Below are 26,355 nucleotides of genomic sequence, written 5' to 3' on the forward strand. Positions count from 1 at the left end.
AATTTCCTTCTCAAGAAAAGCAAAGGCATGATTGGTCATATTTTTATGGAAGCATCATTAGGTTGTGTAGACTCATGTTTGTTCAAATCATAACATCTGCACATAGGGTGGGGCCGCAACAGGGGATCAAAGTTAAACAAAGGAATATAAGGGATATCGATAAAAATTTTATTATGGATTAGTCATTAATTCTGAAGCATTCTCATGTGGTGAAGATTCAAATCATGTCCTTGGGGTAGGGCAAGGCCTCGATAGAAGATCAAATGTTGGTATCACTTATATATTTAAACTTTTTAATAGTAAACCAATTTTCCAAATGCAGATATCTAATTGCATTGAATTAAAATATAGATGTTAATGAAGAAAGCCTGAATAAAGGCAACATTTTTAGTGAAAGATACATTGTATATGTTTATTTAAAACAACCTGTAAAAATTGCTTTGCAAATTACTACAACCTTGTTCTTAATCGCATGGAGTATCCTATTAAGGTAGTACAAAACAGGTAGCAAAATTTTTCCTCATATTCATTTCTGAAACTATATTCAAATTTGAAAAGAAGTGAACAGAATGATAAGACTTAACTACTGGCCCCAAGACAATAAACTGAGAATAGACTTGGTCAAAACTTCAAACCTAATAACTTAAATTTTGAAATAATTTTGATAATGAAACAAAATTTTCATCATGTATTTGAATTTAAATGTTGTATAAAATTGCGGAATTTTAAGCAAATAGATTAGATAAAACTCAAGATGTTAAAATTCAAAATTTTGACTTAAGTCTATTCTCAGTTTATGGTCTTGGGGCCTGGTTATATACATTTTTGAGACCAAAATAATTTCAATGACTAAGAAAATTAAAAATCAAATTCAAGATTTTAATGTTTGAAATCAAAAGTTACACTTTTTAAATAACAGATAATGATGCATGTAAATGACAAAAAATATATGCTAATTAAATGTAGAATCTGAAATGTTCCATTAAATCAGGGACCTATAATAGGGCCCTGATAAGTATATGCATTCATTTTTTGTTCTTTTTTTTTTTTTTTTACACAATAGATAAGTACATGTCATAGCTAGTTTACCATATTTCTGACAAAGATAATTAATAGTAAATATTGGAGTGTTTTTAATATATTTTTTCTGGTCTGTTTTAGAAGAAATGTGTTCTTCTAAACACAGTTTAGAGTTATAGTTCATAATGCGCTCTTTTATGAAAAAGTCCGAAAATGTACACAAACTTGGACAACAAGAATGTAAAGAAAATGCTGAGTGTGGTGTTTTGTTCTACCTTAATACAGGTGAAAGTATTTACACTTCCCTGAAAATGAGCCCCTTGATTTGTCCAGTGTTAACATTGGTGTTTCCACTACCCGCTGTTGAAAACTTCACCATAAGAGTGGTGTTTTCTTCCAAGGCAAATGAAGTACTATGCAGGCCTCCAACTCCATACCTTGTTGGGCCACCATTGACTCTCAACACTGCAGTGTACACCGTGTCTCTTAACAGGAGCACTGGTGTGGGGAACAGAATGGGAATACTGAGTTCATCAGAGCATTGTTCTTTTACCTGTGTTTTACGCAGAAGTGTTTGACTGTTTTCGGTGTATAGCAAAACAGAAAAGAGGCCACATGCCCCTGCTCTACCATACACAAGAAGACCCTTCAGTTTTATGTTGTCAAGGTTAATACAGAAGGAAATTCTGTCACCATCTAGAGTGTTGTCAACTAACCATGTGCTCTCATTACTGATATTCCTAAAGCGGTTGACAACAATGTCATTGCATGTTATACTATGTCTCTTTTTAGTGTATTGAAGAGGGAGTGTGTCATCTAATGTGGATAGCTGACGCATAACGAGAAGAGAAAAACCATCTTCAAGTATACACTTTGTCACTATGTGGTCAAGGAAAAAATCCATCGACATCCTTCCAAACCTAACATGCGGAATCACTTCCTTCCATAAAGTGACCTTTCTCTCTTCCTCTCCAACCATGCTTATCCACAGGTTGATGTTCTGGAAAAGAAGTTCTTCATGGACACAGAGACTCTCTCTTCTGATAATGTCAATCAATAGACCAAGGGGCAATTCGAAAAAATCCTCTGCAGCTGAGCCAAAAAGATCTTCCATGTGGATGTCTACAAACTGAAGGCATTGTGTCTTTGTGGTAGCAATTTGGTTGTTGTGTGCTATCAAAAGAATCTTCAGTGAATTCTTGATGGATATGCTTTCCTGCATGAAGTTTATACACTTCTGAATCAAGTCTTCCACACCATAATAATCTGCAACTTGGTAAATTTCCTCTATATTTTCAATCGAAGTATCAATATGAGAAGTGTACAAAAATTCTATCATGGATTTTGTCACATCTGTAGAGTGTATATCACAAGTGATGACATCGGATGCTGACTCCCAATTCTCACTGAGTCGTGCCTTAAACCAATCTGAACCCAAAACCAACACTATTCTATGGGCATGAATTGCCCCATCTCTAAGTTTGATATTTACATCACAGTGAAGCTGGTCCTTAAAAGATTCAATCAGCTTATTACCCAGTGCAGCCATCAAGGTTTTCTGAAAAAGGAATTTTTTTTTTTAAAAACTGATCTTATGTGGTTAAAGGTTGAATGTTATATATTACATATTTTCCACTATTCTGTTTAAAAAGTTACATTTGGAAATCTTGTACCTATTTATTCTTTCTCTTTAGTAATGGGCAATATGTACTAGAGGTGTTTATGTTGCCTTCAGAATGACACTTAGGGATTACTCTGCATACGATATATCCGTCTGTTATACTTTTAATCTTGGATACTGATAGAGGGAGCAATTTCATTTTTTTACCCAATACCTGTACATTTTATTGCTTGAAACATGCTTGTGTAAATGACCTGGATTAACGACCTTATGACCTGTGACCTACTTTTTAGAATACAGTTCTTGTAAAAATTGTCTAAACAGGACATTATTCTGAAATCCTACCTGCCTAATATGAGGTAAAATTCATTTCCTTTCAGTAAATTATGTTCAATTCCTAATGCTTTTTAATCCAGCCACTAGTTCCATTAAATCAGTGCTGTTCAGAAAGGGAAGTTTCACTGTGTATATTTACCTGAAAGAAGCAAGTTTGGGTTATAATTAGCATGTATACAGATTGCCATGAAACATTTGGAAAAGTTAATCAACCATCACCATCTTGTTCTTAAATCTATCTTTCAATAATACTTTTATCTTTTATTTTTCCATTGTTTCAGATTTCGAAAAATCATATGCTTTGAAAACTTCTGAATCAATTATATGTTTATGACCTCAGGATACTTTACTTTCTTCAAACATTATTACTACACAAACTGAAAATCATTCCGTTTGTTGTACGAAAATTAAGCTGAATTGGTATATACTGATTTGCTCAGAATTCAAGACAAATTATAAAGGATGACAACTTTTTATGTCTGTAATTTCAATTTTGTTATTCACTTTAGCTTTGAGAGTAAGGAATCGCTCATCTATTTGTCATGTTATGATAAATAGATTATTTACTCTACAGCAGTCTTCCTAGCTGTGGTTGTTATTGTTTGTTTTCTTTTTTTGAATTATATATTGCGAGTATTCAAATGAAAAAAAAATCATCCTTAAGATTTATTTCAGTATTTTAATGATGCTAAAGCAGGAGACACTTGTATTACATGTACTTGGAAAATTCAATCTTGTATTCAACAAACCTAAGGCACTTGAGATATTAGACACACAGAATTACTCTATGCCGAAGTTACAACATTAAAGCAGATTACTTTACAATTAGTTTAATTAAATAAAACACACACTAAAAAAATGCACACAAACTTAAAGTACTGTAAAAATGTAAACAATTGCAATTTAATTTTACCCGGTATACATTTTATGTGCGGCATGACCTTTTATAGTGGATGAAACTACAAGTAAATTAGAAATCAACAACTACAGAGGATTACTACAGAGTTATGTCCCTTAACCCCCTTCCCCGCAGTCACGCATTTTAACGCATATACCGTTGCCCCGCAATCACGCATTTTAACGCATATACCTTTACCCCGCAATCACGCACTTTAACGCACATTTCCACGTTTTTGACGTTTTCTGCTCTGTTAACGCGTAAAGTTTTGATGATATGATACTGAATGATAATATGATAAATTTTTGTAATTCTATTCTAAAATATTTCACAAATAAGAATATTTTTCCTCATTTTAATATGTCCGAATCGTCGATTTATTTGACGAAACTTCGGGTGCGAGAAAAGAAAGACTTTCTATTGACGCTAAATAAGCTCGATCACCACTTGGACCACTGGGTTGGTGATGTAGAAGTCTCCCAATCCTGTGTGAGATGGGACCCTTGATCCAGAATTTATCAAATTCGACAAATGGAAAAGTTTTTTATGTAACTGTTTGATAAAATGCGTGTGCAAAATTCGAAATTGACAGAAGGAACAGATAAAATTACGACAGAAGTTAATTCATACTCGTACGGCTGAAGAAAAAAGAGGTTTTGTTCATAGAATAAAGCCTTGTTCTGATTTACATGTAATCTTATTTCTTGTTCGAATTAAATTCAAATTCGTAAAAATACAACCTGATTTTTTCCGCCTTACACAGCAATCAAATAGAATACACATATACAAAAATAAAGGGAAAAAAGGAACTGTCAACAATATCATGTTGAAAAAGAAAGAAAAATGCTCATGTGCTGATGGTGGGGTAACCACATTTTCTAGGAGGGTCCAAAGTCATTTTTTATTTGCGTCAGTATATATGGGTAGATATGAAAGGAACTTAATAAATTAATGTGGTAAAAATGAAATTCTTCCCAGGAGTGAAAGAGTCTGTCGTTACTGTACTTCAAGTCTAACTGAGGATGAAATACATTTTTTGCTAGAATGTTCATTGTATAATGATTCTAGAGAAGAGTTTTTAAACAAAATCTTTAAAACTTTTCCAAATTTAATACTGCTTAATAATGTGGACCTGTTTACATGGATTATGTCAAATGAAGATTCTAAGTTTGTTGTTTTATTAGGCCAACATTAAAATGAAAATTTTAATATGAGAAAACAACATAGTACAATATAGGCATATTACAGTCATTATACATAATTATACTATTTGTATACATTTTATGCATCCGAAAAGTTGACAGCTAACTCTCTGTTCAATAAACAATTGTTTGTTTTGTTTTGTTTATTGTTATTTATGACTGTGATTTCGGACATTGTTCATCTCTATGCTCCATTGTGGGCCCAAATTGGTTGAATAAATATTCTATAATTCTATACTTTTAATAACTCTGCAAATTCCAGGGGGGTCCGGACCCCCTACCCCCCCCCCCCCCCCCGATCCGCACATGTGTATGTCTACACTGCATACACTAGAAATAATAAGTTTAAGAAAAACTCTAGGCGAAGTAAACTTTCCAGAGGAGGACGACGATGTGGTCCAGTGTGATTCTTCTACAAGCTATATGTTTATGTTATACACAGAAAGGACATTTGACATCCGTCTTGTGGATGGACAGTTAACTCGTGACTTATTTGCTACCTCGATCTGCGCTACCCTTAGATACATGAATGAAGAGCAATGCATTTATATGCTTAAAACTCCGAAATGGGGGAGGGGGTTACACATCTTCGATCAACAGCTATATAAATTATTTCCTACATTTCATCTCCGAAATTATGTTTAGCATTTTTTTCTTCCATTAGCATCTTGTTAAATATAAGGATTGATTAGAAATTATTCACTACATTTCTTCTCCGAAATTATGCTCAGCATTTCTGGCGTTTTTTTTTTTACGTTTCCGGATTTTTTTTAAGGGGGGGGGGGGGCTTAATATGCATCTTATGTCTACCAAGTTTATGAATAATCGATCGGTCTAAAAAGTCAACTACACTTGAATTATATTATGTCAGTGATTGCATCTAATTTATGTCCGAGACATATGACACTGATCTCACGCTGGTATTTTTAAAGACAAAGCAAAGCTTTTACCCTATTTTGATGTCAATGATTTATTGTTTAAATATTTAGATTTTCGATAAGGAAAGTCTTCAGACCCAGTTCTATTACCTGAAATGTACTCTTTCATAAAGGTCGGAAAATAAAACTAAAAAATGTCAGTAAACTAAAAAATGTCGGAAATGAAAAGTATTTTTTTTTAAATTACGGAAATAAAATGCAGTCAAATTATTGAGACAATCTGTTTATTCTCCTTTCTGATCTACATGAACTTTTTTTCGGTCAGAATTGTATACCTTTTACAAACACAACCAATTAAAGATTTTTTTCTGCTTGTACATTTTAATAAAATGATGATCATAGGGATAACGACACAATCACGAAAGCAGACTGATATTGAATAACCTGTGTATCCACTACGCACCAATTCCTGATAGATCCTGGGTAATTGATTAATTTTATTGTATACCATGTGTCTTAATTTGACTTTATTTTCTGTTTAAAGTTTGATTAAATTTGATATAAATACGCTATCCTCTTTATCGAAGAGGACAGGCTTTCACCTACATCCATGCCGCATGTTCATAAAATTGACTATGTCATAAAATCTGATAAATCGGAAAAATTGTGGAAATACTCTCTATATTTCTCATTAAATACAGCTACAATTAATGCATTTCCATAAAAACCCCTTAAAGAGTACTGCTCCACAAATAATCGAAATACTTCGGACACCGGGAAAAATATCGAGTACTGACCCCTACGTCCAACATGCAAGTTCTTAGACTCTCTTGTAAATATTAATTGTTTTTAAAAAAGTGTTTTAAATCAATTCCGAAGAGAAGAAATACTGCAATTCGATGTGTTTTATATAAATTCGCCTTTAGCAAAAAAAAAAAAAAAAAAAAAAAATAGCCGAGTCGGCAGTATTTTATCCGTATATCGGCCAAAATATTAATAAGCAGATGTGATCAATTAAAATGAAATGTCTCCCTTCGACAATTTGCTATTGTTCAGTAGAAAATTGAGAAATATTCCAACAATATTTTTTGTAAAAAAAAATTCATATAAATTAAAACATATACGCTGAAAGCTACAACTTCTTTTTTGTGCTAAAAAATCTGTAAAATAACTGTTTTAAAAATCTTTACGAGTGATGTTCCTTCTCTTCTAGATCTCACTTCTATTTTTATTTATAATTAGACGATTCTTCAAGTTTCGATAAAATGGTTATGCATGTGACCGAAGAAATAAAAAAAAGGGGGGGGGGGGGGGGCGTGACGAGTGTCGTTGTCTCTCTCTAATATGAGCATAAAAATGAAATCCTGTCTGGAATATCAAACAAATATTTTGAACAATGTTTTAGATTTAAATTTTATAATAAAGTACAAGCTATGATAATATAGCAAGTTTGTAACAGTCAACATAAAAGAATTAATTAAACAAAATAAACAAGATTAAATCACCATCAAAAATATTTGAATTCAACTTAGGATGGTTGCATTAATAAATATTATGGGGATATATACGGCAACCTATGCTACATACACCGTGCAAATATTCATCTTCAAAACCACGTCTTTTCAGCATGTAATTGCAAGTGCGCTGCGGGGAAAAGGATAACGTCATCAAATAGTAACAAATGTAATGCGACTATTACGTCACAGACAGCGCAAGGGGCAAAGAGTTAATTGGTATTGTAAAAATTGGATTGTAGGGAATGGATTTTACCACTACTACACTTCTTGACGTATTTTAGAAGTAAACAAAATAATAAGGATCAAAATTCCCTTGTACATGTATATATAAGCACATCTAACATTTTATCCTTTAGTTCAGGTTAACTGAAAACTTCAATGATCCCGACATGCACTGGGGGATCTTTGATAGGAATAAAAGTGGCCCATACACTACAATACCCAGGGCATCACCTAATCACAACCAGCTGTTCTCCAACAAGAAAAAAGATATCCTCAATATTTTATTAATTTTGACATCATATTATGGCCTCAACCTATTCCTTGATGTCAATGGTGCATTCATATTTATATAAATCATCATACCTTGTTTGTTCCAATTTTTTTCCTATGTAAATATTGTTCTCCTTAGAAGCGGGGATAATTGTTGAAATCTTGTGCATATAAATGATAAATAGATGGACAACAGGTGGTAAGAAAAAAAATCTTAGTTCAGACGAGCAAGAAAATGATCAAGGAAAAACAGCAGCTAAGGATAATTCTAATGATACCCTAAACACCATTTGGATAAATATATACAGTAGTATAGCCATATCATTAAAAAAATAAAGCAATTTAATTTACTATTTGTGATATACAGTTGCTTAGAAATATGTAAAAATCACGAGCACTAATCCAGTCAGTTAAGCTCTCAGGATGTGGCAGTTCATAAAAATCCAGGATGGAAGAGGCAACATCAACAAAATGTTTGTCAATCTGCTTATAATTATTTGTAACAAGTCTCTGCAAGTGAGGGACAATATCTTTATCAATCACATGCACATATTGAGATGAACCTAAAAAGAATAAAAATGAGTGTAAATGTCTGTTGTTATAAGGGTCACCTAAATATGATTAAAAAAAAAAATGAACAAGATGCAATGAATGGCCAATTTTCTTTCATAATAAAACAAAATAAAGTGATAGATAATGTTACTCAAAAACTAGAAGAAAATGATACACAGGGATGAACAAAATTGTTTGTTTGGTTATAATCAGTAACATTCAAGCATAATTCTCTTATTTGATTTATCTATCAATTACATTAGGCCATTCCAATTTTTTTCTCTGTTTAGCATCCACCCATCTTTGAAAAACCTACCTACCTATTCGCAAAAAACACACAAGCCAAAAAAACAAAACACAGACTTTACAGTAATAAAAATGACATCATTCAAAGGATTTGATTTCATGAATCTATTTTTCTCATAGAAATATCTTTTGTTTTGTAAAATCAAGGTATCAAATGCTTAAAATATACATAATATGACATACTAGGGAGAAATGTTTAAAGAACTTGACAAATTTCCGAGGTTTGGATCAAAATATTCCATTTTAGGACTCCTGATTTTGTTTGTTTTTTTTCCCTGAAATGGGGTGCCAAAACCAAGGCGCACACGGACTCTAAACATAGAAAAAACTTGGCCTTAATCAAGATAGGGGAATGATAAAGGGGAATAACTTTTCTTAAATCTGAGTAAAAACTCCCAACATGATCATAATGATTCACTGCTGATCACTCAATTGTACATACCTATCAAAATGTTGTTTTTTAGTTTACTTTTTCCCACTTAAGTATGTCCCAATTAAGTTATATTGCATTTTAACTTTATGAGAAGGAAGTACTATCTTTATGATTTCTACTGAATCAATTTTTGAAACAAAATATAATGTAATATTATTACCAACTATTTCTGGATTCTGATACAGCACTACTGGGATTCCTGGAATAGTATCTCCCAATTTTTGTTTCCGAATTGAGTGGTTATTCCACAAATCCATGAGCTCTTTGATATCTTTCTTTAAGATGGGTAGGTAAACATACTGTATGCATAATCTAAAAAAGTACAGATATTGCACATAATGATATCAATGTTTCTGAAACAATGCAAATAAAATTGCCACTGCACAGGGGATGCTTACTCCTCTTAGACACCTGTTCCCACCCATGGAATTTTCAGGGGTCCATGTTTTATGCCCTCTTCATATTTTTCTATGTTTAAAGATTGTTTTAGATAAATCACTGTTTGTTCTCTTCACCTTTTACAGCACTATTAAGCTGGACTATGAAGAAATCAACAAAATAATGATGTGCTTAAATGATACATTTTAAAAATGAGTTTGATAACTTTTGTTATAGAAGTATGGGACATTTTTTTTTCCATTTAACATCTGCTAGTGATTGCCACTTGCGGTTCTGTAGCATTTATGTAACACTGTTGTATGTTCTGTAGTCATTATACATATCTATTTTTTAAAGTGCAGGTCTTTGCAAAAGGCATTGATTAATTTATCATATTGGTTAGGCACTTGTTATTCATGCCATCCCTTAATACTTTTTCCTCAAAGCAGTAGAATAAATCCTACATACTTTGGCAATAATAATTAATGGCATTTAACAACGGTTATACACTAAAACTTAATGGTTTATAAAACATCTGTTGTCAAGTACATTGTCATAAGTGCAGTAACCAGATATAACTGTTTACCCCGGTACATCTTGTCTGATTTATCTAGCTCTTAAGTACTGTAGTTTAAACAATCTAATTATTACACTTTTTGTTTCCAGGAATTGTCATTTCTGCACAATGTTACTTTAAATATTCTTTATATAAATTAGGCCGAACTTTCTTTCTTTATAGCCTTAACAGTACTGCATGTAAATGACTAAATTTTAATCTTTATAATTTTCATATTAAATGCACCCATTAAATGAGGAGTGTTTTTTAAACACTACTGTGGGATCATTATAAGAACTGTAAATGATAGTATTGGTCTGCCACCTACCTCTAAGTAATTTTTCAAAAGTTAACGTATTATTTGAATGCATTTCTTATATTTATATTGATATTTATGTGAATTTTCACAAAACATAACTATTTGGGAGAACAAAAAGAGATAACCTATAATTTTGGTAAAAGTTGTGTTTTTCACTATGGAAATCAACAAAAAACGGAAAATATTTTTTAAAACATCCCCCCTCCCATGAGACAAAAATTCCTTTTTACAGGTATTATGGAGTGTTATTTCACAAATTCTAGTGAGTAGTTTGCTAATATTGATAAGTCTGTGATATTAAAACAATGCTTTCAAGTCTTACTAGGAATTTTTTTTTTGAAATTTTTTTTATATGATATACTTTCATACATATAAAAATATAACAAATAACCCATTTATCCTAGAACTCGATAAAGTTAATAAAGTTTATGGTTGTTTTCTATCCATCCAAATTTAATTTCTTATAAATACTACTAGTACTCCACTTGTGTTAAAGGTAAAGATGATTTTAATTGAAATTAAGACAATTGATCTTACATGTTTAACTGATCTCCTGTCTTCAACAAGTCTTCATATATCAATCCCTTTAAAAACAAATATAACAAAGCGTTAAACAATTAACATTTATAGATGGATTATAATTCACAAATTTGATTATCTAAAAATAATGCAGACCCTTGGGTCAAAACTCAAAATGTACTACAGTAACTTGTTTTATACCTTGAAATGATGTATCCAAAAGTCTGCTTTCATTTGTCTCAATAGACCCCAAAATCTCTCAATTCTCTACAATAAATTACCAAATGTGAGACTGTAAAATGTAAGATTGTAAAATGTAAAATTGTTTTGCACTCCTAATAAACTAAACTATTAGCTTTTAGTGAAATCATTAATTAAGCAACCAAATACAAATACTTTACATTGACTGTACTTTATACATTAAACCAATCCCAAACTCACCTGATTTGAGGTGGAGCTTCCCAGAGTTACTGCATTAGAATTTCTGTGGAGAAAAGCATGGAAAGTGGAAATAATCCCATTTTCAGTGCCTGGATCTGCTCTTAGTTTTTGAGGACAACCTTGTAACACAAAAATGAAACTTGTACAGATTTTTCTTCTTCACACTCACACACAAAATATTAGTGTTTTGTTACATGTTACTCTGTTACTTTGACTACCTGCATAACTCTGATGTTTTACAATTTAATAAGGCGCTGAAATGGAAATTTCCAATTCAGCTGAGATTTTTTCCCAAGTGCCTACCGAGGTATTAATTTAAAATTTTATAACATGAAGTGAATGATTCTCTTTCAGCAGCCCCTAATAAAATTGTGAAATATATTATAAAGTTGAATCACTATAATATGCATTATGTTTGTTGCCTACATTATGTCACGAGTAAGAAGTCACAATGAAACTTGTCTATATTTTAATATCTAATGAAAGCCTGTATGGGGTGAAAGTACTATGAATGAAAGCTAAACTTTTCTTTAAAATTTGGTTTATAAGTACAAGTATATACATGTAAGTTTTCACGTTTATATATAGCTAGAATGATAACAGGTTACCTTCCAGATCATATACAGCATTCAAATAATATTCAGCAATCACCTCAGGTCTTTTGTTTGTTATATCTGCCTCAAGCCATATTAATCTCCGAGAAAATCTATTGAATTAAAATTCATTAATTTTCAAAATATATATTTTAAACAGAAAATAAGAAACACATTATATCAACTGTATAACAAAGAGAGTCAAAATGCCTTATTTAAACGTGTAATTTTAGTTTAACCTGGTACATGTGCATACTAAGGGAGTGTGATATTAAATCAATCTTAAATATCAAGCAAGAATTAAAAACCAACATGGAAGGGAAACAAAAACAAGAGGCCCAAGGGCCACAAAACGCTCACCTGAGTAACAATGACCCTTCTGTTCTTCATTAGCATATTCTTTTTACTATATATTCTTAGGTAAAACTTTGATCACTTTTTATGGCCCCACCCTACCTGAGGGTATCATGATATCTACACTACCTGAGGATGCTTCCTTAAAATATGACTGATTATGGCTTTGCGAATCAAGAGATATTACATACATATTCATATGTATAATTTTGATCCACTGTTGTGGCACCATCCTAACCCTTGGGGGCATGAAATGAACAATCTTGAATCTACACAACCGAAAGTAGTTAGAATAATCCAACTGTGTCTCAGGACAAGCCCTCACCACAGTTAGAATACGTCCCATATACTTGCAATGTAGCAAGTTGGAGCAGATCTGCTCTGAAATGATTTTGAAGAATACAAAAGGAGTTGCACTGAAAATTGCTACCGAATTAATCATAACAAATCTTTTTGAAACTGTAATGCCTTTTAACCTAAAAAGCAATCCATTTAGATACCAAAATTCAACTCATTTTCTCAACGTTTTTTCCTCGCTTCAAATTAACACGCCATGTTGACATTTAGAACTCTCTAGATTGTTCACAGAAAATGCACAGAGTTCGAGTTATCGCCCATGTTTATTGTGCTACATTGCCAAATATACACGGAATGAATTCTATCGTAAAACCAGGTCCGTAGGACAATATCATTTTAATGATAGAACATTCTATCTATACCAAAAGATGCTTCAGTATTAAAATGACTGAAAATGGCTAAGCTGTTCTTGAGAAAAAGATTTTTCCTGTATATGCCTATGTAAAACTTTGACCCCCTGTTGTGGCTCCACCCTATTCTGGGGACCATGATATGAAAAAAACTGAATCTACAGTTTATATTGAAGCTTTCACACCTGTTTCTTCTTTTCTGGCCCAATGGTTCCTGCAAAGATTTTTTAAATATGCCACAAAATTTTAACAAATTAATATTCATATGAATTTATAATTATCTCCCCTTGAAATAGGGGGTGAAACTTCCTGTGAACAAACACACTCTTTACCATAGGATGCTTTGTGGCAAGTCAAAAATGTGAAAAGTTTACAGATGGCATACAGACGCCAGACACACTTTGATCAGAAAAGCTCAAGCAATCACTTTACTGAGCCTTTGGCTCAGGTGAGCTAAAACTATCTCCAGTCAAATGAGTAAATATTCATGTACTCGAATCAAAATACTCTGAATTTTTGCATTACATGTAGGCTTATTAATAAGTATCTTTTTATGTAGGCTTATTATCAAGTATTATCAAGCGTCCTTTTATGTAATGTTAAGAACTTAGGATATCTCAGAGAGTACTCAAAATATATTATTTCACAATTGCCCCAAATTTAGGATACTACTTTCTTTGGCATGCAGTGTTAATTTTATGAAAGTAAATGACAACCAGAATAAGATTTCTTCATCACAAAAAATATGTTTTTATTTTTCAAAATTTATCTTAAATTTACATGCATGTACGCAAGCAGGTGGTGATAAACTTCAGGGTTAATCTAACTCAATCTTGGAAAGCCTAATTAATATCAATTTTTAGCAAGCTTGAGGATACATAACAAAAACAAAAATTTGATACATGGATGGATATATATTTTTTGGTTCCGATATAATAATCAATCCTTGAAATATAAAGAAATCGTAAGTTTACTTTGGTGCTTAGATGTGCGACTTTGTATCGTTTACTATGTAATTCTATACAAAATTTTGCACATATTTTCGACACTGTGACAAAATCTTACAAAATTCTCCCACTTTTACCTGGCAAATATCATTCAGGTGACATACATGTTTTTGAATATTAATCTATGAGAAATATTGCTGCTTTCTGAAAAAAACTGTGTTATATCTATCCTTAAGGGATAATTGATATACAGATTATCTCCTCACTTTAAAGTTTAAAAAAATTTATATTTAGGCACTTCCTAAATTATTCACATTTTATCCATAAGATTGAAATCTTACCCATCGATACAGCCATGGATACTAATTCCATAGGGCTTGAGCTTGTCATATCCATCTGTAATGCATATTAACATTGGATTTACATATGCATGAACACTTCCTTATGTAATATACCACCAAATATTCGTCACACCTTATGTTTGCGATATGTTTTTTTTTTAATTTAAAGATGACAGAAAATTTCATTATTTCTGACTGCTACAGTATTTAATATTTGAGAAGAAAATTTTTGCAACAAGACGATCTCACAATATTATGCCATAATTAATTCTTGCAAAATAACAAGGGGCCCAAGGGCACCTGAGTATAATACAACACTGTACAGGGGTAGACAAATAGAATTTTGCATTACTTGCCCTCGGACAGGTTATCATCATAAAATTACTTGTCCTACCAAAAAATATGTTTGTCCGACCTGTTTCTTAATTTAAACAAAATCATTAACATTAAATTATTTCTCAACTGAGACACTACACGGGAATCAAACCTAGATCTAAAATCACTAAATTCTCCCAGATTTCTTTCGATATTTTCAGGGCATTGGTAAAGTCAAAGTTTCATTCTATTCTCCTCAAAATTCTTCAATAAGATACTCCATATACTTTCTTTGAATAAATTTAATGAAAAAGGTGAAGATGATCTCAAAAAACCTACAAATGAGACAAATCTGTGAACACTACTGCATGCCGATTGAGCTATCGACTTCATGACTATGTGATTGCCAATCAACAACCAATTTTAGTAACAGTAGCACGTCTGTATTCACAGAATGAATTTAATATTTTGTCAATAAAAAAAGTCTAAAATCCAATTCAACTTTTTTGACGACATCGGAAGATGTCATGTTTTACGACTTGCGTTTATTTTAACAACACATTCATGGGTAAATTCTAGAGAAGTTCCGACCGAGTATTCAATAGTGGTCAACAGCAGCGAAAACAGATGCTTTGTTGTGATTCATGATATTTTAAAAGCGGTAACACAAAAGACATATTGAGTATATGATTTTTTGTAAATGGGAAAAAGCACTTGTCCGCGGGCAGGCACCACTTATCAAATAACTTGCCCACTAAACAAAATTGGTTGTCCCGGGCGTCGGGCAATGCTATTTGTCTAGCCCTGCTGTAAAGAATGTATATAAATATAAAACAAAATTAACTGAGAGATGAAGCAATGTTCCCAAAGATTTTCAAAAATCTGGTAAAAATACCCTTGCTTATTGTAATGTGCTATATCTGAGTGATCTCCTTGTGATCGTACTTGGTTTTCCCATGTTGTACAGGGATCAAAATGAATGCAAAATATACAAATACGATGGACACTTGCCTATTGTGTAACATATTCAATATATACAGATATGCTTTTGTCACTTGCCTAGTACTAAAATTCAGTTCACACAGACTTGGGTAAACAATGTGGGTATTTGCTACTTGTCACTTATTACAATAATCAAATTCAAAGAAATGTGGTCCCCCTCTTTCGGTGGATGGGATGCCACTATTTATGGCATATTGTAACTATTTTATTTGTGTGTCCTGTCTTGTCAGTGCATTTTACAAAAAAGACATAAATTATTGAATTAATGACAGTTATTGCAAAGATTATTGCTTCTCAAAACTACATCAAACTTCAAGATCACGGTCATGAGGTCAAATATCATAATACAATCTGAAAGGTCTTGTCACAAGTAATGCACATGTGAAAGAAAAATTCAAAAACCAGAGTATACAATGAGAAAGGTCTTGAAACAAGTAATACACATGTCAAATGTAAATGCCATATCTTCTCTCAATCAAAAGTTATCAGCAATGTTAATTTTTTGAAAAGTTGGTCAAACTTCAAGGTCATGGAGTTAAAATCATACTTTATTTGGAAATGCTTGTCACAGGTAAGGCACATGTCAAATATGAATGCCCTATATTGGCTACTTTAAAAGTTACCAACACTGAGGAAATGTTTGAAAATTAGCTCAAACTTGAAGGTCAAGGTCATGGGTCAAATATCACAGAACATTCAGAAACATTTCGACACAGGTAAATGCACTTGTCAAATATGAATGACCTATCATATGTCATTTAAAAGTAATCACCAAAGTTTATATTTTTGAAAATAAGATCAAACATGAAGGTCATTGTTAAGGACATACGCAACGTAGTTTGAACTTTATTGTCTTTTCCCCGGAGTTGAAGAGTTCCAATACTTAAAGGAACTGTGTGCTACATCTTTATGTCTATATATGCTGTTGTACACTTCTTCTGAAACAAGTGTCGATAAAAAAAATCTAGAATATATGTTTAGTAATTTTAGTGTATTTTTCTTTGAATTATACAAGATTTTTCATCAATTGATATCTTTTCAAGAGCCCTTGTAATGCATGATGATTTTTTTGTATACGAAAATCTGATGGCACTATAATCTTAAATTAAGAACATCTTGAAAAATTATCAGTAGGTAAAGTACGTTGCGTATATCTTTAAGGGGTTGAAAATCATAGCATGTTTGGAAACACCTTGTCACAGGTAATGCACATGTCAAGTATGAAAGCCCTATCTATTCTCAATCTAATATTATATTAGGAAAGGTCCTGCCACAGGTAATGTACATATGTAATATGAAAGCCCTATTTTTTTTTCATTCAAAAGTTATGTCCAATTTAATGTAATGTTAAAATTTTTGAAAATAAGTGTAATATGTTTTAATACTGATAACATGCTAATTAAAAGTGTGGTCTTAAGGAAGATATTTATTTTTACTTTATTCAATTTAATTAATACAATGATTGAAATTGCAATAAAAATCAATCTTTTAATGATCTATCAGCAGGGGTGTAGCAATACTCTACAGTGTATCATGATAGGTCACCACACATTAGGACTGTATCATGATGTGTTTTGCAGGATTTTACTTTTCCTTATTTACATAATGTATTATTATCTAATTTCTATGCCTCTGTTTGGAAATGAAATTCTCTATCATAATTTGAAAGGATAAAAGTTAAGGATTATTTCTTCATTTCACAAATACATGAAATATGTAATAACCTCTGAACACCATTATAAAGTGAAAATTAAATAAAAAAAATCACTCTTACTATGCTTACAAAAAAAACAAGAACCTCCTGGGCCACAATGCTCACTGGAGTAACTTTGGCCCTGCTGTTCTTCACATGATTTCTCCCTTGTCATACTTACCGTGGCCCCATCCAACATCAGGGGTCATGATATGAAGAATTTTGAATCTACACTATTTCTGGATGCTTCCATGTAAGTTTCAGCTTTTCTGGCCATTTGGTTCTTGAGAAGAAGACTTTTTAAAGAATTTTCCTACGTATTCCTATGTAAAATTTTGATAACCCATTGTGGCCCCATCCTACCCCAGTGATCATGATTTGAACAAAGTTGAATTTACAACTACCTGAGGATGATTCCACATACCTTTTGTATTTTCTAGACCAGCAGTTCTTGTGAAGAAGATTTTAAAAGATGCCAATTATTTTTCACTAATTCATTATTATCTTCTCTTGGAAGAAGGCATAACCCTTAATTTGAATAAATTTGAATCCCCTTTACATAAGGACACTTTGGGGCAAGTTTGGTTAAAATTAGCCTTGTCGTTTTTGAAAAAAAGTCAAAAATGTGAAAAGTTTACAGACAGACAGACAGGCATATGCCAGACCAAAAGTGATCAGAAAAACCCACTTGAGCCTTTGGCTCAGGTGAGCTAATAATCCAAACAAGCTCATCTTCATATTCAAACCCTTTTCAGCATAGAAGCACAAATTATGTTCAAATATAAGATAAAAAATCTCATCCTTCACCTATAATTTTTCAAAATCAGACTTACCCAAATGCCAAACAAAATTAGGACCCTGGAAACGTAAATAAATAATATATGTTTTTTCTTCTGCAAGTTTATCAATTAATATTAACAGTGACTTGCACACAGTGGGCAAGGCATGATACCTTACAATACTTTGTCACGTCTAGTGAAAAAGTGGATGTGAACATCCACAGTGCCATATTTACAGACTTATACCTCTACTTGTTATCCAACTCATCAATTCTACATAGTTTAAATCAATAAGTATAATCAATGCCACATATTATAATTAAAAATTTGTAAAGGAATTTATATATCTATGAGTATTTTTCCCAAGAACAGGTTCCCTTAATAATGTTTACATAACGAGAAAATGTGATGTGCTAATAGCAACCAGTTATGCATATCATAGTGGTAATTTAAAAATCCACAAATTTTTAAAAATCTCGATCTTGATTATCAAATTGATATGTTTGATAAAAGTCATCTTTGTTTATAGTTGCTATATATGGGGTTTTGACAAATAGAGATATTGTGTTTTATAAATTATAACAGGATGCAAATTTAGCAATTTATCCCAAAAAATTGGTATATGTTGTTAGCGAGAACTAATTTCAACGACTTTATAATGTCAAGCGATACAGCTATAACAAATGATATGGAATGAAATGGTAGTGATTTTCAATTTTTGCGATCTCAGAACCCTCCCTTACCCCCCCCCCCCCTCTTAAATTTTCTGCTCGTAGGTATTATTGAGAAACTTCAGCTCCAATTTTGTAAACTCATACTTCATTTCTAGAAACTAATATAGAGAATAATACATACAGTTTTCCATATCACATCCTGAATCAGCCAGTCGAGACACCAGTATCAGCCAGAGGTCCAGAGGACTGAGGGCTGATAAGGGTGGAGGGTTGATACAGGAAGTGATGTGGAAACAAGTATGTTTTATTATATTTATTATATACTAAGTAATAAAATACAGCACACATCAACTAGAGAAAAATTCAAATAAATAATTAGGCACTGATTGCGGACTTGCAGCTTATTATATCAAAAATGAGCAATTTTATAATGAAGAGAATGTGAACAAAAACATAGGTGTATTATCAGAAGTACTGTTTTTTAAGGTTTAATCAACTAAGGGTGTGAAATAAATCTGTATCAGACCTGTAGGGCTGATACGACTATTGTGACGTCAGGCATATCGCATGCACAAAGAAGCTGTATTTCTCATTAAGTATGAAATAAACCAAGATATATGCATTTTGGTGAACTTGATTACTATCCTTGAATGTAAATATAACGAGAGGCCCATGGGACACAATGCTCACCAGTCATTTTTTTGGTCCTACTGTTCTGCATCATATTTTTTCCAATATACATGTATTCCTAAGTAAAATTCTGATTGACATTTGTAGCCCCATCCTAACTATAAAAATCTACATTAAAATGATTCATCATAGCTTTGCTGTTCTTCTGAAGAGGGCTTTCAAACATTTCTCCCTAAGTATAAATCTATTTTTGGCCCCTCCATACCCACTGGTACAATGCTCTGAAAAATAAACTCTCAACACTAGTACCTTAAGACATAACTTTAAGATTTTCTGGCCCAGTGATTCTTGAGAAGATTTATTTAAGGAATAACTGTCTAATTTTTTGGATTCATGATGTGATCAATCGAGTGGCTTGCGTGATAATTTGCATAAACGCCGAAGGCATTTATGCATAAAATTATCACGCAAGCCAATCGATTGATCATCGTCATGAATCCAAAAAATCTGACAGTTATTCCTTATATTTACATGCTCCTGATTCTGCAAATTCCCGTGCTAATAGTCCCGCTTCTGTCTCTATTTGTCCCGCCCCGCACGTGACTTTTTTTAACCGCGCCTCTCGATGAACCAGTAGATTTATGCAGAAATAAAGTATTTTTACAGTTTGTAATTTTATCTCGGACAAAGACATTGGAAATGTAAATATTTTTACATATAAATGTTATTGTTAAACTTTGATTTCATATTGTGTCCCCACCTTTCAAATTTACTAGATGCACATCTTTATTGGCTGAATAAGCAGTGTATGCATTTTCAGGCAAATCTGTGCAGAACATGTCTGGACAATTATCACGGAAAGGTGGATAGGTAGATAGTATTATTTAAATATACACACCACTGAAACTTTGTTTGATGGGGGTATGAACATTTTCTTGACATTTATTTCATCATACCTTACTGAAGTATTGCCTCCTTCTCAGCCTTCTGTGTTTTCTTCTTTTGACACCATCGTCATCTAAAAGCCTTACCAAGTCTCTTGAAATACACCTATTTGTGTAATGAATGTATAAGGTGAAGATAACGAACAGTGATTGATTCCAGAAATTCTGTATATAATACAATTATGTGAAGAGGGCATAAAACATAGACCCCTGAAAATTCCAGAGGTGGGATTGGATGCCTTAGAGGAGTAAGCATCCCCTGTTAACAAAGGTAACTCATATAAACCATGTTATTTCTATTTGTCAAATAAAAAATATATGTTCACATGAATTTTCAGTCTATCACTAATCAGGCATATACACTGCTAAGTTTTGTGATTCTAAAGGTTAGAATATCAAATGTATACCTTGTAATATTCATATGAAATTTCATTTTCAAAGTCCTCCTTAAGTTTTCAGATCCTGTACATCCATTATTCTGAACTTCTATCTAAATTTAAATCATAATTGCTTTGTCAGCAACAGCAAATATTTAATTTCATTTACTTTAATAAACTCAGCTATTTTTTAAAAAAAATGGAAGGATATATATATATATATATATATATATATATATATATATATATATATATATATATATATATATATATATATATATATATATATGAATATGAATGTAAGCTTTTATCCTGAATTACCTGTGCAGTTTTAAAAAGTTCTTCTAAATCAATATTTGCACCCCTCCGTCGCAAACCCAATTCAGGAATTATCTTCCTCTTTAGCTGATTGTAACTGCAAAATTATATGCACAAATATTTATACATTGTAAAGGTGGTTGTTTTGCTATAGAAAGTGTGCCCAATTTGAATCATTAGAAATATTTGTTAACCATGAAAGTATTTAATATGTAACTGTACAAATTATGATTTATTGAAGTTTTATCAAGCTATAAATAAACAAGATTTTAATCAAAATTCGTCCTGCATTAAATTCTTTGTAGATAATGAGAGGGAAAACAGATCTCAGTATAACTTGATCAGTGTAAGATGTACATGACCCCCAGAAAGTCTAAAAAATTAGAAAATCCTTAAGTTTCTTGAGTTCATAAAAAAAAAATCTATTTACCTTATATTACAGTTAAATCTTCTTTGGATCAAATAATGTATAAGTCTGTAACTATAACCTTTGAAAAAATAATCTTTGATCTTTTCTTCTATATCTGAAAAGCACAGAAATACCCTTAAGATAATCAACAGATACATACTGTTTGCTTAATTATAACAAACAACAAAACACAAAATAGTATTCTCCAAACCATCATCAGCACACTGTTTTATGTTGGGGGATTCAAGTTCAAGCTTATCTTCTTTCTTCCTTTCATGAGACAGATTAAATTGAAAGAACTATATAAGATAAGTGTCTAAAATGGCCCCTTAAAACTAATGTCTTAATTTTACTTTATATATAGGTTTACTGTGCACAGCTATATTCCTGAAGTTTAACCGTGATTCAAACTTTGATCAAAACACCATTCATTTAGAACTATAACATCATGAAGTATACCTTTTCCCGCCATTTTAACATTTCTTGAATAAAATTCCTTATTTTCAGACAATTTACATTCCAAAAAATATTGAGCACAGACTTGAACAAACTTTATATTTACATCAAAGACGTATCTATTCATGACTGATTTAATGACAGAAAAATTTTGCTTGTTCTAAGCTGCGCCCCATGTTTCCTGTAGGAAAAACATATAGGAAAATGCACAATTTGGTCCATGTTTGAATAAATTGCAAAAAATAGCATCAATTATGACGTCATTTACGGCAACTGAATGCATATAAATGAGACAAATGTATTAAAAATATATGTATCTCTAACATAAACTCTTTAACAAAATAAAACAACAATTTAACATATCTTAATTACTTTTAAAAATGTTGATTTATGGGGGCCAAAACTGACTCTTATCATATTATATAGTCCTTACCTTATTCAGCCATAGTTTGAATGATAAAAATTGGAAATATGAGCTGGATTTGGATCAGGAAATCAGGCCCGTCACGATGATAAAAGTGAGCGATTTTCTTTCTCCTCTCTCCGCAAATTAGGAAAGCTGAGTTACTATAAGTATTAGCTACAAATCAAACTACTACATGAACCTCTTTTTACCATATTCCCAGTGGCGGATTTAAGGGGTGCACTCGACGCACCCCCCCCCCCCCCAACAAAAAAAATTGTCAAAGCTAGTGTAAATCATATTTTCGTCAAGAAAATGTAAACACACTCATTTTTACCCAACAAAATCTCTAGAAACCAGGAGCTTTCGGGGGCTTCACCTCCTGGGCCCCCAACAGGGCTTCACCATGACCCACTTGGGTCCTCAAGGCAGCCCCAAGACCCCCTGCCTACTTCTTGCCCCCCCCCTCTAACTTCAATTCCTGGATCCGCGCCTGTACACACACTTAATAATTTACATGTTAATGTACACGTAGGCTTGTAGCATATTACCTCTTTTCATAAACCTTTTATCTCACATTGATCATTCTCAGTAAAATTCTGTTTGAACTTTGTTTCTCACATGCACCTAGATATCTGGGCCTTTCATAATATGCATGTTAATGAAGGCTTGTAGCCTTACCTCTTTCCATAAATCTATCGTGTCTCTCAGTCACAGTCTTTCAGACTTTCGGCCGTTTATAACGTTTAAGTACTTCGAGGTGCTAATGCTTATATATAGCATTACCATCACGTGGTGATCTGCTTCCAGAGGACGTTTGATCCAGTCAAGCGTCCAAATAATGATGTAGCTCTGCAACAAGCTTATCTTTTAAAAAGATTGGTGAGCTAGCGCTGTAGCATAATAAAATACAGAAGAAGATATCCGAACCATTTGTTTAATTTGCTGAATCGATTAATTATTGATAGGAAGGCAGATTGGTGCACTGGGGATTGAGTTTGTGTGTGTGTGTGGGGGGGGGGGGGGGGGGTCACAATTCAGAATGGTGAATCTAAGAGTGTGCTTCACTGTAATTTCAATTTCGAGGTGAAAAATAAAAGGTCAGTAGAACCAATGAGCACCTTCGGGCCTTTCCGGCCAGCTCGGAAAACATATCCGAGGTTGCCGCGGTTTTCCGAGCTTGCCGGAAAGATCAATGAAGGTAGATTAGAAAAGCTATGTATTCATTACAACTTTAGAAATAACAGTCTTGGTTTTATAAGACCCGGGTTACTGTTACTTTTGTTCATTTACGTGCAGGTTAGACAACAAAACACGAAACTTCAGATCATATGTATTTTCAGATGATAAACACTAAATTGCCATGTCTTTCCACATACTCTGAAAAAGATTTTTGTTGTTGTTGTTGTTGTTTTTTCCGAGCTTGCCGGAATTATCCGCTAAGGTGGTAAAACTGTAAGGGAAGCTAGTTGTCTAGAATCTTGGCATTATATGGCCAAATTTTTTCTTGTACTTTTATGTGTAGGTTAGACAATATATTAAAAAAAAAAATTCAGAATCAGGATCTAGACTGGTATTGACTGTCTCTAATCTACGAAATGTATATCGCGCATATCAGACAGGAAAGGCCAGTGTAAATTCGGATCATTTCTATTTTTGTATGACAAAACGAAATTGTTATCGTACAGTCTGTCTACAGTAATTTTACCAGAATCCCCGACCGTGAAGTCGAGCATGCGTATTTCAGAAATATAGACTAACGTAGTTGCTAGCGCTCGAGAGCGCTAGCAATAATTATAATCTTGCGAGTTTCGCTGTCAAGTAAAATTATAATCGTACTGTGCATCCGAATCATACAAACGTTTGATTTTGTCAAGCGTCTAAATAATAATGTTGCATCTTAAATTTCTGGTCAACATTATTATTATTGTTGGAGTAGGAGATTATAATTGTGTAACGTTACCGATTTTTATTGTATGATGCGATGAAAATTATAATGTGTGGGGAATAAAAATACGAGAATTATAATTGTGTAATAATTTTGGGGCGAAATAAAAATAATGTGTACACACATCACATGGATGGAGGGACAGGATTATAATTGTAAAGTCAGAATAATTATTATAATTTTGAGGCGAAATAAAAATAATGTGTATATAGACATCGACTGACAAGATTATAATTTGGAGGCGAAAAATGATAATGTGCCCACATTGACTGGCAAGATTATAATTGTGAAGTGTGAATAATTATAATTTTAGGGCAAAATAAAAATAATGTGTACACGTTTCGCAGACAAGATTATAATTGTTGCAGGAAAATAATAATGTTGTAAAGAAAAACCAAGATTTTTATTTTTGTATGAGATAATTATTTTTGGTATATAGGAAAAAATAATAATAATGTGGGGGTACCCTAAAATAAAAATAATTTGTACACGTTTGACAGACAAGATTATAATTGTTGCAGGAAAAATAATAATGTTGTCAAAAAAGCAAGATTTTTTATTTTTGGATGAGATAATTATTTTTGGTATAATTATATAGGAAAAAATAATAATAATGTGGGGGTACCCTACGGCTTTCCATAGAAATATACTTTGAGAAAACATGAATAGCATGATTTTGTTGCAATTATTCTTATGAAAACCCGATTAATTATACAAACAACACATACATGCATGTCAAATGTCCATTAACCAGTGACTTAATTTAGTGTTTTTGAAAGCAGCTATTAATAGTTACAAAGTTGCGTCGTGATTTTTTTTAAATGGTCGATTTATCAGATGTTTAGAAAATATTGATATTAATTCATGATAACTAATTTTAATCAAGTCTTATTACTTTATATCATTTTCAACAACCCCAACTCGACCAATGTCACTTTAAAATGTCAAAGCAATTAAGTGTCTTGTTCTAAAACATGCATTTGCATTAAAAAAAATGTAGACGACTTTTAAATGAGTATGAACATGTTATACTAATTTTAGGAAAACTGTCAACCCTCGGAATAAAATGAATTAGGAAATCTTATCATGTTTATTATACTAATAATCGTTCCATTACAGAAAACTGTAATATTACGAAAATCCGTAACATTATAGAAAACCGTAACGAAAATCCGTAATATAACAGAAAACCGTAATTTTACGAAAATCTTTATATGATTTAAAATCATTGCAAAAAGATCGTTAAATTACAAAAAAAAATTAATTGTGTTGTAGTCTTCTCTTGTACACCTAGTGTTCAGCAGTGTACAGGAGAACGGTATACTAGAATTGCCCTCATTGCTGACTCTGTACATATCAAAGACATATCCAATTGATTTTTTTTTGGGGGGGGGGGTTACAGTTTACACGATCCCTACCAACAATGTCAATTTCTTACAAGGGAAAACCGTTTGTAGATTGCTTTCCTAAAATAAACAGATTTTGACGGTTGAGGTGGTCGGAGGGAACTTCAAATTTACGAAAATCAAAAGCCATAAAAACAAAAAGAATGGTTGCGGTGGTTGGAGGGAACTTCAATTTTACGAAAATGAAAAGCCATAAAAATAAAGATATATAAATAAACTGAAGAACACTTTATCATTTTGCAATGTGTAGTAATGATAGCACACTACTCATCGCTCTCTCATAAGTGACCTAGTTTGTATACATGTATACATTGGATACAGTGGATATATTACAACTGCTGTAACAATTAAAATAAAAATACAAACCCACGTACAAAAACATTTTTCACAACAATCAATGTTTTTCCCTTAAAAATTATCATCATTTAATTTACATAGACCGCCTTGACCGATTCCTAACTCATCTAGAAGGGAACGGGACCAGTTTGCCTATTCAAGTTCGTATAAATCAAAAGTATCCCGCCGAGTCAAACATCGATTATCATGCACGTAGAATCACGGGGCAATTAAGAACGGCTTGCCCTTTTTTTT

At 32.4% G+C, this 26,355-nt stretch overlaps 2 protein-coding genes and 1 long non-coding RNA gene across 3 annotated transcripts; all 3 read right to left on the reverse strand.

Annotated features, from left to right (window-relative positions):
• Positions 1 to 1,213: 1,213 nt before the first annotated feature.
• On the reverse strand, positions 1,214 to 2,569 carry LOC133176616 (BTB/POZ domain-containing protein 2-like). Its single transcript, XM_061311724.1, has one exon. It carries the CDS (start codon positions 2,567 to 2,569, stop codon positions 1,316 to 1,318), a length of 1,254 nt encoding a protein of 417 aa, XP_061167708.1. The 3' UTR covers positions 1,214 to 1,315.
• Positions 2,570 to 8,119: 5,550 nt separating this feature from the next.
• Positions 8,120 to 20,933, reverse strand: LOC133176589 (uncharacterized). The gene is made up of 10 exons (XM_061311699.1): positions 20,855 to 20,933; positions 20,460 to 20,553; positions 18,254 to 18,278; positions 14,411 to 14,465; positions 12,077 to 12,174; positions 11,469 to 11,587; positions 11,229 to 11,294; positions 11,046 to 11,092; positions 9,416 to 9,567; positions 8,120 to 8,527 (listed from the first exon to the last, which is right to left on the reverse strand). Exons 1-10 carry the CDS (start codon positions 20,878 to 20,880, stop codon positions 8,307 to 8,309), a joined length of 903 nt encoding a protein of 300 aa, XP_061167683.1. The 5' UTR covers positions 20,881 to 20,933; the 3' UTR covers positions 8,120 to 8,306.
• Positions 20,934 to 21,155: 222 nt separating this feature from the next.
• Positions 21,156 to 22,491, reverse strand: LOC133176598 (uncharacterized). Its single transcript, XR_009719496.1, has 3 exons — positions 22,441 to 22,491; positions 21,573 to 21,666; positions 21,156 to 21,239 (listed from the first exon to the last, which is right to left on the reverse strand). It is a non-coding gene; the product is annotated as an uncharacterized LOC133176598 (long non-coding RNA).
• Between the last annotated feature and the right edge of the window lie 3,864 nt (positions 22,492 to 26,355).

Source organism: Saccostrea echinata, unplaced genomic scaffold (genome assembly GCF_033153115.1).
Source record: "Saccostrea echinata isolate AGI-Se365-2 ecotype Australia unplaced genomic scaffold, CSIRO_AGI_Sech_v1 ptg000077l, whole genome shotgun sequence".
Classification (NCBI taxonomy): Eukaryota; Metazoa; Mollusca; class Bivalvia; order Ostreida; family Ostreidae; genus Saccostrea; species Saccostrea echinata.

Bases quoted from the DNA above. Each gene is read 5' to 3' on its own strand.
- LOC133176616 (XM_061311724.1), bottom strand. From the start codon at position 2,569: ATGGCTGCACTGGGTAATAAGCTGATTGAATCTTTTAAGGACCAGCTT.
- LOC133176589 (XM_061311699.1), bottom strand. From the start codon at position 20,880: ATGAAATTTCATATGAATATTACAAG. The intron at 14,466-18,253 runs GTAAGTCTGATT...TATGCATTACAG, and splicing joins TAATTTTGTTTGGCATTTGG to ATGGATATGACAAGCTCAAG. The intron at 12,175-14,410 runs GTAAGATTTCAA...TTAATTCAATAG, and splicing joins ATCCATGGCTGTATCGATGG to ATTTTCTCGGAGATTAATAT.